Source organism: Gasterosteus aculeatus, chromosome 20, assembly GCF_964276395.1.
Source record: "Gasterosteus aculeatus chromosome 20, fGasAcu3.hap1.1, whole genome shotgun sequence".
NCBI lineage: Eukaryota > Metazoa > Chordata > Actinopteri > Perciformes > Gasterosteidae > Gasterosteus > Gasterosteus aculeatus.
In genome coordinates, this window is record NC_135707.1 from 21,055,156 (window position 1) to 21,069,006 (window position 13,851).

The 13,851-nt window shown below is 42.3% G+C and overlaps 1 protein-coding gene across 6 annotated transcripts in view; it reads right to left on the minus strand.

Moving 5' to 3' along the window:
• Positions 1–13,851, minus strand: part of tsnare1 (T-SNARE Domain Containing 1) — a 111,277-nt gene that overhangs the window by 48,577 nt on the left and 48,849 nt on the right. For all 6 annotated transcript variants that reach the window (XR_005710251.2, XR_013453533.1, XR_013453534.1 and 3 more), the window contains exons 5-8: positions 10,378–10,468; positions 10,196–10,270; positions 9,954–10,010; positions 1,940–2,095 (exon numbers count right to left, since the gene is read on the minus strand). Coding sequence is in view for 3 of the 6 variants with exons in the window: in XM_040165451.2 (XP_040021385.2) it covers positions 1,940–2,095; positions 9,954–10,010; positions 10,196–10,270; positions 10,378–10,468 (379 nt within the window). In the remaining 3 variants the exon portion in view is untranslated. The remainder of the gene's footprint in view (positions 1–1,939; positions 2,096–9,953; positions 10,011–10,195; positions 10,271–10,377; positions 10,469–13,851) is intronic.

The window sequence follows — 13,851 nt, forward strand, 5'->3', positions numbered from 1 at the left end:
TCACATTTCTGTTGAAAATAGTTGAAATATTTCAAAAACGCTGTCTTGCGAAAGCCAATCAGCGTTGATGCTCCGCTCGTCATCATCGCCGTCCTGCTGCCAAAGCGCGACACACAGACAGGCGCTCTGCAGCTGAGATTGAACGCCTGTAAGTTAGTTGGTGTCTGATGTTTGTGTCATTTCCGCAACAAGAAATAGTTTTTATTTCCATGTTGGATGGCGAAAATGATAAATGTCTTTACGAAGACAAGCTACAGAAATAAAGCACGCCCCCTTTCCAGCGCTTACGAATCTGCAAAACCAGCTGGTGGCTCCTGAAAGGGGGCATTGCTTATCTCTGTGACTTGTCTCCATAAAGAACATTTCTGCTATCCACCATGGAAATAAATACATTTCTGCACACAAACAGTGTCGTGTTTGGGTTCATGACATCATCTGTTGCCGCACACAGCACGTGGATTTCACCGTATCTGGTCATTTACTCTGTTATGCCTCTTCACCCGCTCGTCATGCGTCCTAGAGCCGCTCTAGACTTGGTGGCCCAGACTTTCCCGCGCATTGCATCCAGTGTCACACTTTAGCGCTTTTCACGTTCTCCCTCGCGCGCCCTGGTATGCCTGTAAGTTGCCCCTGATTTTTTTCTAGTTGTTTGGCCAGGAGGTGTTGATGTAGTCGGCAGTACGTGTTTTTTTTTGAGATGCGGCGGTATTCGCCTGGACTGGCTGGGTCGTTGTTATCACGTTAGTTGTTAGGTAGAGCAAAACATTCAGGAACGTTGCTAGGTCCCGTGGATCGCTGCGCCTTAAATCCAAGTTGAGAATCCTGTTTCGTCCTGGAGCTGATGAAGGTAGCTCCAGCAGGAGGGTTGATGACAACTGACACCGGCTCCATCACCTCCTGCGGGACTGGGTGCTGGTCCTCGATCTTCGGACATTCAAAAAATGTCTCTCCAAAAGGCAACCATCTCCTCCACAATATTGGTTTCAAACATAGGCATACTATGCTGCAAACTGAACATATTTGATTTGCTCTAGTGAGTATTTCAGGTAGCAAGACAGTATATATGGGATTAAGTCATTGTAAACGTTGAAGAAAGAACACAATATGACTCATTGATGTGTTAATAGGTTTAGGATGTAAACTTCTGTGAGTTTTCACTGGGTTTCATTGACAACAACAAATAAATATAGAAAATTAACAAACTTCAGTATTATATAAACCGTTTTGTGCAATAAAATCCCAGGTCAAATTATCTATCAAACTTTTGTTTTTTAAAGAGTGCTTTGTTACAGATAACCAATAGACATTGACTTTTTTTTCTGGTCCGTTACAGCAGGGGTCATAAACGTTTTTCAGGCCAAGGCCCCCCAATCTGATGGCGAGATGGAGCAGGGACCCCCGATTCTACGGAGTTTGGTCCGACATCTTTTATTTTTCAGCTTTGCGCTCTTTAGACGTGAGCATGAATCTGATTGCAGGATCTGATTGGCTGGTGCCTGTGATGTCGTATCAGCATGAAAGGAGCTGTGAGTGAACCGGTGTCCAGCTTGAGAGAGCTGCTGTGGGACTGAAAGATAACGTCTTCATCCATTTATCCGTTCGCTTCAATATGTTGGATTCATGTGCAGTTAAAGACACTAAATTTGTGGAAAATAAATAAATAAATAAATCAACCAAAAATTTCGTGACCCCCCCCTGCAGGACCTCCGCGAACCCCCAGTTGAAGACCTCTGCTTTACTGCTTTATTTTTTTAGGAGTTTGGAGGAGTCATAGACAACATGGCCTGAAGGAAGGCTTTTTATCACCAGCTGCTCCTGGGAAGACTCTCAATACAGGACACCACAGTCGTTCTACTTGACCACAGTGTGATTTCTGTACGATGAATTCAGGATTAAAAATATGTGAATATACAGCTGATCCGCATGTCAGTGTTCTTACTTCAATCTGCAGTAGAGCCTCCTCTCTGTGGTGAAGCACCTCCACATCCTCCTCGCTGATCTCAGACAGGAAAGCCTGAGCCACATTCTCTGAGCCTACTACTTCTCCGAACAGCGGACCCTCCTCCATCTGCTCAGCAAACGGGGTCTGAGGACTCTGGGACACACACAAAAATAATATTAAAATTAGATCATGTACTATGGAAAGTTTGCATTGTTGCTGGTTTGAAGAGCATGTAAGAATATTGTGGTTCATCAAGTGTGTGGATTATACTTACTATAAAAGGTTTTGTGCAACGGCCTTAGAGGGGGTCATTGTCTCATATACCTGAGACCGATAGCAATAGAACAGGACCATACTGGTTGCATTTTGTCAAAATGAATAAAATGTTTGTAATATAGGTATGTAAACTAAGTTCCAAAAGACTAGAGTCAGTTTTCTTTTTACTTTCAAAATAAATTGGACCACCTATATGCTCAGAATATAAGCATGTTGAACAATTATTTCTGATCAGTCAAACTCGAATCAGTGTTGGAAGTACATTTACTACATTATTACTGTAATATTGTACTATGCTAACAGGAGCTTGTTGGCTTGAGTATTCACATTTTTTCATGCTATTTGAGAAGTATTGTGTAGTCCAGTGTTTTTCAACCAGTGTGCCGCGAGAGGCTGTCAGGTGTGCCGTGAAAACAAATCATGTTTTACATACTGTCACTTCATTGGTGGAAGAAAAAGAGCCAACTCGTGTGTGTGTGTGTGTGTCGCGCTGTTGGTGGTATGAAGGCTCAATACTCCCCTCTGCCTGTGGGTGGCGCTACGCAGCGTAATTAATAGGCAGATTTGCTGAGGCGACAATTTAAAAAAGTGCGATTTAAGGTCTGCGCGTGTTTCTGCGTCGTTGCGTCGACGCACTCGTTTCACTTCATGGTTCTGCGCGTGTTGCAGAGCGATTCACCTCCAGAACAACAGGCGGACTGACGTGTTTTGTTGAAGACGACCCAGAGAGTCACGCCTATTTATTTATTTGTTTGTTTATTTATCATAGACTTTATTGCCCCGTGCATCCACACTGCTGCTTTTCATCGCGGACACATTTGTCCCGTATTTTCCTCCACGACTTTGTTCCTCTCGACCAGCAAACCGGCGTTTGCGGCGATCTCCCTCCGTGAATCCAACCCGCTTCTAAACCCGCCAATGGCAGCTTGTATAAGCGTCATATTTACGCATTTCTTCCGACAGAAGTTCTTAAATCTGCTCCGTTCTCTCGTAAACATTCTTCGTGTTAATAATGGCGCTATCGGGCTGTGAAAGCGGAAATGTGAGACTCCGTAAAGGACGTAGTTAGCGGACCAATCGCAGCCTGCTGCGCTGCGGGAGAAAAATGTCTCGACACGCGCAAGGACGCGAGGAGGTGTGAAAAGCGACGCAAGGGACACGCGAGGGGGTCTTGGGTCTGCGTCGCTGTGAAAACGCAGAAGCATAAGTCAGGCTTAAGAGATACTGGGCATAAAGCCTGCGCCATCTTGGCATTAGGATGATGTTAAGTTTAATAAAACACAACAAACAGAACACGCGTTTCCCTGATTTCTTAGAGTTTATTATGCTCATGCTGAAACTATGTTTGGGATTGATTTTCATATCATTCCGGTTGTTGGTGTGCCGTGAGACTTGTTTTGTGTCTTAAGCGTGCCTCAACGCAAAAAAGGTTGAAAAACACTGGTGTAGTGGACAGCTTTGGTCACTTGGTAGCTTAAGACTTTAAAGGCCAATTATTGATGATGTATTCTCATAGATGAGACTAGGACTAAGCTGAAGCATTTTAAAATAAGAGAGACAGGTGTGTGGTCCTGCGATTAAGAAAAATAAATTCATATTTCCTGCCTCTGGTTACATTCTCAAGCAAAACTAAACCAGCAAACATTTATTTAAAGCAGTTTTATTTCTATTTCAAACGGGCAAACACCTCCTAGCAACCCTCAGTCTCCAGGTCCTTCAACCGCTGTGGGAAAGTAGACAGCAATGTGATGAATTCATCTTTTAGTTGAAAATGAGTCCCATGCTAAAATAACACAGTGATGCAATAGCGGCGACTGTTCCACAAATTCAGAGGTTACTGTTTCTTTCCAATGAGGGCATAAGTACAATAAGTGACAGACGTTCCACATTCTCCATTGTATTTCAATGCCCTCGGAACATTTAACATTTAATATCCATTTAGTTTAGCCAATTTCAATAGATTTTTCTTAGTGCAAAGGAATATAGGTTATATATAGTATGGATAGTAAGCCATGAAAATGTGTGCACTTGTTACATTTCCAAACTAAAGGCCAGGTTGATTTTTGTATTAGTAATATGTTCCACCTTTGTACGGCTGACTGCAGACCTTAATTCATGGTAGAGGGGGTTGGTGTGGGTCATCGCACAAGACCAATGCGGGCTGAGTCACGTCGCCCTGACTACAGGCCAGGCTCTGACTCACCACTCAACAAACTCTGCAACGTCGTGCTCACTCCTCCACATGCATACGGCACAGCAGAGGCTCTAGGAATGTGTTAGTGCACCACACAGATGGACTCTCGAGACAATCCCTCGGACACCTTATTGCACAAGATCACATGAAGAGTGCACAATAACTTTAGTTTCCTGCAGTTGACTCGCCCCCGATGACGTGGATTGAAAGATGTGGGTGGAAAGCTTGTTCAAAGTATGTGTGCATTTGCATTTGCTGTTGATGCTTCCCACCATTTGCTGTCCCTGAACAGAAAATTAATTTACTTTATTTCCACAGCAGAAGAAAGACAGACACTACTCCTACTGCCACTACTCACAATGGGGTTATCAGTAGTTAGTATTCAAGGAGTAGGGAATTGGCTCCTGTGCATTATGGTTAGTCAGATTTATTAAGTACACCATACAGCTGGCCACCCCGCAACCCTTTCATGCTTTCAGAGGGACATAAAATCGTACTACAGATGTCACCAGGAGGACATTGGGTGGTTGCAAATGATTGTTTTGATTTTAGCAAAGCGTCTGTAGTATCCAGCCAATCCTAGAAAGGCTCTTGCCTTATCATGGAAGGGACAGGCCAGTTCGATACAGACGAGATTTTATCGGGGTCAGGTCTTACCCCAGCACGGTCAACCACATGGCCCAAAAAAACAAGTTTACATGTGTCCAATCGCAGTTTCAAGCCGTGCCGCAATAGTCTTTGGATCACCTCATCCAAATGCTGTAGGGGAGAGGAAAAGGGGGAGAGGTGCGGCGTCACCCGTATGGATACGGTGTTGTACCAGGTCTGCCAGACCATCTACAAAAGCCACTTCAATCAACAATTGTCTTCTAGAGATGTGCATAGGCCATGTGACCATAGCCTATCAGCTTCATCCACGTGGTACAGCTTACCAAATTTTTGGTACTGCCCTATTCACAAGGTGTGGGGATATGGGTTACAGACACAAACAGGGATTCTCCCATTTCTTACCACTGCTAGCGTCCTAGCTACTCCAACATTGTTGGTTTCAGGTAGTGCTTCCATCAGGGCACAGTAGTTTGTACTTCCTAAGCCCATCCAAGCACGGCCACAGTGGCCACACCACTAACTAACTCTTTTGAGGGGAGGGGGGGGGCTTGGATATTTTGCAGAGTAGCTGGCCGCACGTATCCCAGGAATCTCCAGGCCGGCTGCCATTAACTGAAAAACGGGAGCAAGGAGTGGTTTGATTTCCTTCATAGGTTCTTGTGAGAGTCCTTGCATCTGGGATTTCATATCCTCCATGATATTTCGCTTGAGCGTCTTAAGCAGGGGAGGCATGCACGTTTTTCGCAGAAAAGCATGTTTCCTGTGTATCCATGTTCTGAGTACAGCAGTAGTGCCTCTTGTCGTAGTGCAGCAAAGTCTTCGTCTGGGTTACGGCGTGCATACACCTTCAACGCCTGAGTCATTAGGCCTTTGTTTAGCCCGAGCAGCCACTCGTGCCGTAGCATAGTGTTGGAGAGGGCATTGCCAACCTGCAATACAGCTCTCTCAACCGTAACATAAACGAGGGAACAGCCTCTCCTGATTTCGGTTTACAACTGAAAACGGTTCTTGGGGTTTCTATCGCCATAGAGGGAGTCTAGTTAGAGAAACATCTACCCTGATCTCACTCACTGTCTTCAAGGACGCTGACCTGGCATTTACTCTCACCTGCTAATGCTCCCAACACAATAAATAAATAGCCAAATAGTCACCTAGCACGTTATATTTTAGCAGTTAAATAGCAATTAAAACCAGCAACACCACCTAGTTGAGGTGTCTAGGTCTCCATAAAAAAAATTATACCAGGAAAACAGCATGGATCACACGACATAAAGGTAAGGTTAAAATATGCTTTTATTAACTAAAAAAACCCATAAAAAACTATAAAATAACTACAATTATATTAAAAGTCCAGCTGGAAAAAAGGACTCAAAAGTTAAAAATGGTTCAACTCCAGGTAAAAAGCCAGCCACCAGCGCTCCGTCCTGCTCCTTTCCATTCTGTTTCCTTTCTGTGTGTGGTGTCCAGTTCCTCCGTCCCGTCCTGTCCTGTCCTGTTCCTCTCTTTGCCCTGCCCTGCTTGTCCACGTTTTTCCTCTCTGCTCGTGTCGTGCTTCATGCTCTTTAATACCAGCTGTGATGATTGGGGATGGAAGGTCTTGTCATTCTGCAACGCTGTTGGCCAGGGCTCCCTGTGATCAATGAGTCCCTCCAGGTGCACGTGATTGACTGCAATGCGGGTTAACATGACAAACTAAACAAACCGTGCTAAAATCATCAAAACAAACAGCAACCACGCAATGTCCTTCTGATGACACATATCTGCTCTGTAAAAACAAAAAAGTGGTGACGCTGTAAATAGTTTCTCCATTCAGCTCAGCTGCAAAGTGGTGTTCAAGATGGGTCCTTCAATCAAAAAGAGTTCACACCTCCACCCAGCTGCTGTACTCTCGGATGAGACACAGAGGTGCTGAACTGAGCTCAGATCTTTATCCTGAGCTATACAGGTGGTAATACTTCACGTGGAACTATATCCAAAAGAAAAGGCTGACATATTCGTTAAATTCACTTGTTAGATTTGTAAAGTTCATATCAACCTCATGTCGGTATGCTAAATATGGAGCCAGAAATAGAATTTGGCTAACTTAGCTTAGCATGGAGATCTTAAACAGGAATTAGAAATCAGGAAACATTTATTACCAAAATATGTCAAACATACAAGGAATTGGCGGTTGGTGCGTGACAGGAAACAGTGTAAGAATAGACAACAACAAGACAGCAGTGCACAAGTAATAAAATAAAATGCTAATGCAATGGGTTAGAATAAGGCTATGGGTTAGTATAAAATAAGAGGGTAGAGTTAAGTTAAAAATTAAAAATATTTAAAAAGTTAAAAAATATTTTAAAATAAAGTGCACTGGCGAACAAGTGACAAAGTGATGAGTGAAAAGTGACAGTAAAGTGACATGTGCAGTATGGAAGAGAGTGACCGGTGTAACGTCAGAGTCAGTCAGTGGGGGACCGGGCTCTGTTGATGAGCCCGACTGCCGACGGGAAGAAACTGTTCGTGTGGCGGGAGGTCTTAGTCCTGATGGACCTCAGCCTCCTGCCAGATGGAAGGGGCACAAACAGTTTTTGTCCGGGGTGGGAGGGGTCGGCCACGATCTTTTTAGCTCGCTTCAGGGTCCTGGAAGCAAACAAGTCCTGGAGGGACGGCAGATTGCAGCCAATCACCCTCTCTGCAGAGCGGATGACACGCTGCAGCCTGCCCTTGTCCTTGGCTGTGGCTGCTGCGTACCAGACGGTGATGGAGGAGCAGATGATGGACTCGATGATGGCCGTGTAGAAGTGGACCATCATCGTCTTTGGCAGGTTGAATTTCTTCAGCTGCCTCAGGAAGAACAACCTCTGCTGAGGGGGAACAAGCTGGACTGGGTGTGTCTAATGCTGCATACCGACACCTCTCATAGGAAGCACTAATTTGACTTCTTCAGTCCCAATGCAGAGTACTGAACCGACCCCAGTAGTTAGTTTATGGCACTAAATACCTTTACCATTCTAAAGGGCATTGGGGTAATTATTTTATGCGTAAAACAATATCACGTCTGACTTTGTATAACAAAGCCTTCCTAAAAAAGAAAATAGATACATGATGAAAAAGAACAGAATTTTAATGAAAGAAAATTGAGGCCACCACCCCAAATGGTTCGTAGTTGTTTTGTATTATTTGCGTTATAATAAACTCATAAACATATACATTAAGTAAACATAATATTTCCCAACATTAATTAGCAACATTGAATTATTTTTGTCTGATTATGTTAACATGATCAGGGTGCTAAACTTGTCAGTTTAGTGGGCTTCATAGTGTCTGCTGCCAGTATTTTAAGACACTCATACACGAATCTCTCTTCTCGGCCCACCATAGTGCTTGTAAAGCCCTGGGACAGATATGCCATTTTTTTGTTGTGCCGTGGTTGTGGTGGTTGGTTGCCTGTTTACACATTACACCAGATACACATCTGTCCCATTAGATAACCTACTGTATATGGTATAAAACCTAGAATTGAATAGGAGAGAAAAGACTGATAGTCATTCATATTTGAGTCGGAATAGACCCAATAGACGAGGCATCGATCCATCCCTAATAAACACGTTGCAACTTTTGTTGCTTCATCAGTAAAAACAAATGGCTTTGTCCTGTTTGTGTTTCAGACAAGACCAGACACATGTTTTTTCCAATTTATTTTGCTGTTGAGCTCTGGAAAATGTTTTCTTCATTTATTTTAACCTATTGTGTTGAACTTTAATAACCGCGGTTACTCCTCATCTATAATAAGTTTCTATTAAGACAGACAAGTGGATGAATCTTCATCTGACAAAACATGTCAATTTATCTTGTGCTGCGCAGTGGCCGAAGGGATCAAGGTCAAGACAAAATATTATAATAATATAACATAAAGCCACTGAACTGGAATATGACTGGGATTATTGATTAAGAGATTGCATCGAAAGTGTTGGGCCCTCATCCACACGTCAGTGAGGCCCCTTACCATGAACAAAGACCGCTAAGGAGCTCAAATCATCACAAATCAGCTAGAAATTACTGAAATACCTGCAAAAACAAACGTTTGCAGCGCCGACTAAGCCCAGGGAAACGTAAGAGACTGCTTTTCTGGGAAGATTAAAGTCGTGTGTTAATATAAACTGTTTGTAGTCATAATGTGGTCTGGATCAGCAAGTCCACTATCATTGTGCATCAATGTAGGTTTGATTTGTGTTCCTGCTAAGGTCGTGGCTGTCTCTGTGCATTGGTAATTATAGCCAGTGCTTGATCTTAAAACCTTCAAAATTGTCACTCTTGAGAAGTGAATATCAATTATGAGACTAGATTCATAGCTCAGGGTGGTACCCTGTTATTTATATATTTTGTGAATTATCTTTGCGATTATTAATAATTCTCTTAGTGTCGATAACTTTGTTTCACACTTCTATTGAATATACGTCCCTGCCATTCCCAACAAAAGTATTCTTCCAATAAATGAAGTGATTGAATGGAAGTGGGCTCATTGACCGTTATTCTTAGAAACCACTTTTCCTGTAATGAACAATGGAAACATTTTATTCTGGTGATTAGTTTAGAATAACATTGTATACACTCATCTAGTTTGTTGATTTCTTCTGCTGCAGTTTTTTTTTCTTTTGGGTAATTTATTTGTACTCAAACATTGACAGACACAGCGTGTATCTATACGCTTTCAGGGAGCTACACAGTGAAAACAAATACTTGCCAGTAACATTTGGATTCATTTATATTCTGATGGTGAAATAGGATGTGATGAATGGAGACGCTGTAGCAGAACAGAGTGGAAGTGACCAGACAGAGCTTCAAAGGAGCCCTTTTGAGAATGCAATTGGGCAGAGAAATATCATCTCATCATGCTTCTCTTTTATGAATGACAGTGAAACAAAGGGCACGTTCTCATCAGCTCACCTTCTTCGTGTCGGTCTTTGCCGGAGAGAGTAAGGCCCTTGAACGCTCAGCAATTTTCTGAGAGAGGATCAAATGAGAGAGTTAAGAAATGTTTTTCCTAAATAAAGAGATCAGACGTTTTTTCTTCTGCCTGTAAGAGGAACAAGAATCACTTAAGATATATATAAAACTCAGTCAGATGCGGTGGTCTGTTTACCACGTGATAATAAGAAGATATTGACTGAAAGTAAATACATGTGTACCTTCTGCAGATCCCCATAGCGCTGCACAGACTCTGAGAGTTCGGTCTTTAGTCTAGTCAGGTGCAGACGATCTTGCTGTGTAACAAAACCAGATTAGTACTAATTCGTTCTAATGCTGTTTAATCCACTGTTTATTTTTCAGAAATGACCATGAATGAGGGAGGAAGGGGAGCATGAGGTACCCGTGAAGAGCCACTGATTATATCAGAGAGCTGTTTGATGAGTTGGCTTGTGCTGGTGATGACTTTGTTGGTTTGCTGCTGCATGGAGTGTCTGAGGAGAAAAACCAAGAGAGGGGGAAACAGCATTTATTGAATTAATGATTATTTGTAATTATAATAAATATGAAATAGTATAAAATGAACAGTAAACATGTACAGGCAATTATGAGGGGTGGACAAAATAAAGAAAAGTAAAACGATTATGTTCTTAAGGATGTGCATAATTAGAATCAGAAATCTAAAATGTTCTTAATCGTCATCACAAATACACATAAACAAGACACGGGCCATTTCCTCATGCATTACCCCTCAAAAGTATATTTTTTATATCACTTTGTGAGCAAAGGTGCAGAAATTTGAAACAAGTTATTGTTTCCTTTTGCTTTGTCATTTTCCCCACGCTGTTTTATTTGTATGGAGCAGTAAATCCACTTGCCTACAACACCTGCACTGTAAAACACCATTTATCAGCAAACTTCCCAATCAAACAGAACATAACTTTGGATGCTCAATATTTAGCAACTTTTATTCATAATGGGTGTACACCACTTAGTGGAATCGACAAGCGTCCTTCTGCAAGTCTTCGTGAACCTTGGGAAAGCACTGGAAATGCTGCTCTACCAGAAAAGCCAAATAACATACCCCAAAATACACAAAGGATCATCCCATACACTTCAACTTCAAATTTGTACATTTTTTTAAAGTTAAGTCAACAAATACCTTCAACAAAATAGTTGACCTAACTCAAAATGTCAACTTTACTAATAAGTAGTGCAATCCACTGAAACCTTTCAAGTGGAGAAAACTTACTTAAGTTACCGCAGAGGTTACCCAATTAGCTACTGTGAACCCTGCGGCTTATACAACTTGTTACATACTTGTTATTAAATGCTGTTCTTTGAATTTTCCAGCCAAAGCGGTGTACAGTGTGGCAAAGGATTTTGAGTATACTTGGCAGTGAAATTTGAGAAGTTGAGAAAACTTAAAATAGTTAAGCAACCAGCTGCAAAGCTATTTTGAGTATTCTCAACCATTTTTTTTAGAGTGTAGCGTGAGTCAGTGAGCCAGCCTGCTCTCAGGTATATGGGGTTGAGATCACATTTACCAGATGGTGGACGGAGCATTTGTCACGGTGTGGTTCACTTCATGTTATATTTTGTAGTTTTCTGCCACTCGTGTCCCCGGGTAACTTCACTTCCTGCCTTGTCATGTCATCCCCTGTGATTGTCTAATAGTTTCCACCTGTGTCCAATCACCAGCACCTCCCTAGTGTATTTAAGCCATGTGTGTCTGTTGTCACTTGTCGCGTCATTGTCTTTCGCCACGCATGTCCTTGTCTCCCGTTTTTCCCCTGGTTCCTGTGTGTTTTTGCCCCTTGGCCTTTTGCTTTACCTTTTTTGACAATTAAATGCCTTTTGATTTTTAACTCTGCGTCTGAGTCCTACCGCCCACAATCCCTGACAGCATTAATAGCTGTCTGATGGAGTTGAACGGTGTAACACAGCCAAATCCTTTCCGTAGCTCTGTGTTTTTACTGATAAGCTTCTCTGGGGTGAGAGGTTATAGGTCAGCCATATTCACAACTGTCCACTGGAAGTCCGGGTTAAGACCGTTATTAAAAGTCTATCCTGGCAGGCCACCCTGCTACAACCCTCCTTTTCACTCTGCAGCCTTGCTCGCCACCAGAGGCCAACTCCAATCCTCCAGACTTGACACCATAACGGGCTGCCCCACAGAGATAGGCAGCTACACAAACACCGCTCTGCTGCTCTGTCGCCTACTCAAATATTGATCTACCTGCAGCTGGTGGCAGGAAGAGCAGGCGGACCACAATGCTCTGGGGCTAGAAACTATCATTCAGTGTATGTTGTCAAAAAAGCCAAAGTGTGATTAAGGGCAAAAAAACTGATGAATCTCCATCATGTCTTTGCAGAGCAGGGCTAAAGAGTTGACGAGTCAATGAAGTAAACAGGCTAGAGGCTCTATGTTGCTGCTAAAAATAAAAATGTACTGTGAGGAAATAATTAAATTGGACTGCAGCCAGTGTCTCTCCGTGGCCAAAGTCATAACAGACACACAGGGTGTCTTCTATGAGGGCAAGTCACTAATCTCATCAGGGTTTAAGACTTGCCACCAGAATGCCATTATATATTGGAAAATAAATTGGTATATCCCAAAGAATGGAGTATTGTCAGAATAAATCGATGAAATGAAAACGTTTCATTATACTTACATTTTTCGTGCTAAGCACTCTACATGCTGTTCTATTGATTTGCCTGCATGATGAGCCATTTGGTACATATGCTTTATGATTAGGAATTATTTATACAGACACATCAATCTCAGCCTAAAAAAGGGTTACACACCACCACACACACACGCAACAGAAAGATTTACAAGCTTGGCAGCTAAAAGGTGACAGACAAATTTCTATAGCATAAAACTTCCAATGAAATGGTAATTAGAGAACTTTAGTTTCTCTTTAACTATTCCACAAATAGACAATATGAGCGGTGCAGAGTAACAAATTTGATTGGACAGCTAAAAGCCGGTAATAGCGCAGGTTTGGGCAATAGAGCACTGAGGCTCTCACCCTTGCAACCATTGTTACAGATTGATGGATGTCCAGCTGCATTAGCATTTCATTTTACTTTATTTTATTACTTGTGCACTGCTGTCTTGTCTATTGTCACACTGTCTACTGTCGCGCACCAACCGCCAAGACAAATTCCTTGTGTGTTTGGCATATTTTGGTAATAAATGTTTCCTGATTCCTGATGGATGTTATGATATTATTGGGTAAAATCACTTACCATCTAACTTAAGCAAACTTAATTTTTTGGTTTTAAAAAGAAGAAAAGTGGCTAAATGTGACCAGGAATTCAAAAGTAATCTTTGATTTTATTTCAACTTTAAAATATGGTCAAATGAGAGGACTTCAAAGGTTAAAGGATTCCCACTTATGGACAAGTAGGTTTTCATTTATCATGCAGACAGACTGACCAATTGACCACCATCGCTGCTTTGCCTTTTAAAAATGGAAACTCTGTTAAAAAGTTGCAGCTGTCAGCTAAGGATGAGGTCATAATCTGCACACTGACAACGTGAACTGCACTTCAGTGTTGACGAACCCTAGTAGATCATCCGTTTGTCAGTGAAAGTCCTGCCAGCCACTGATACGGTGATACTAAACAATCAGAGCTCGCCCACCACTGAGGAGCCCCGAGAAGACCTTTGCACTATAGCTGCACGGTGATACATCTACTCGTCACAGTCTTCCTTCACAACAAGCTTGAAAGTGTGGCGCTAGAAACAGTATGCAAAAGATTGGAATTGCTCACTCTGTGAATTTCAATCAATCACCTCTGCTTTGTGTTTCTCCTGCCTGCTCAGGGTCTGATATTCCTTTGAGGTATGGCTGGTCATGATGGAGCT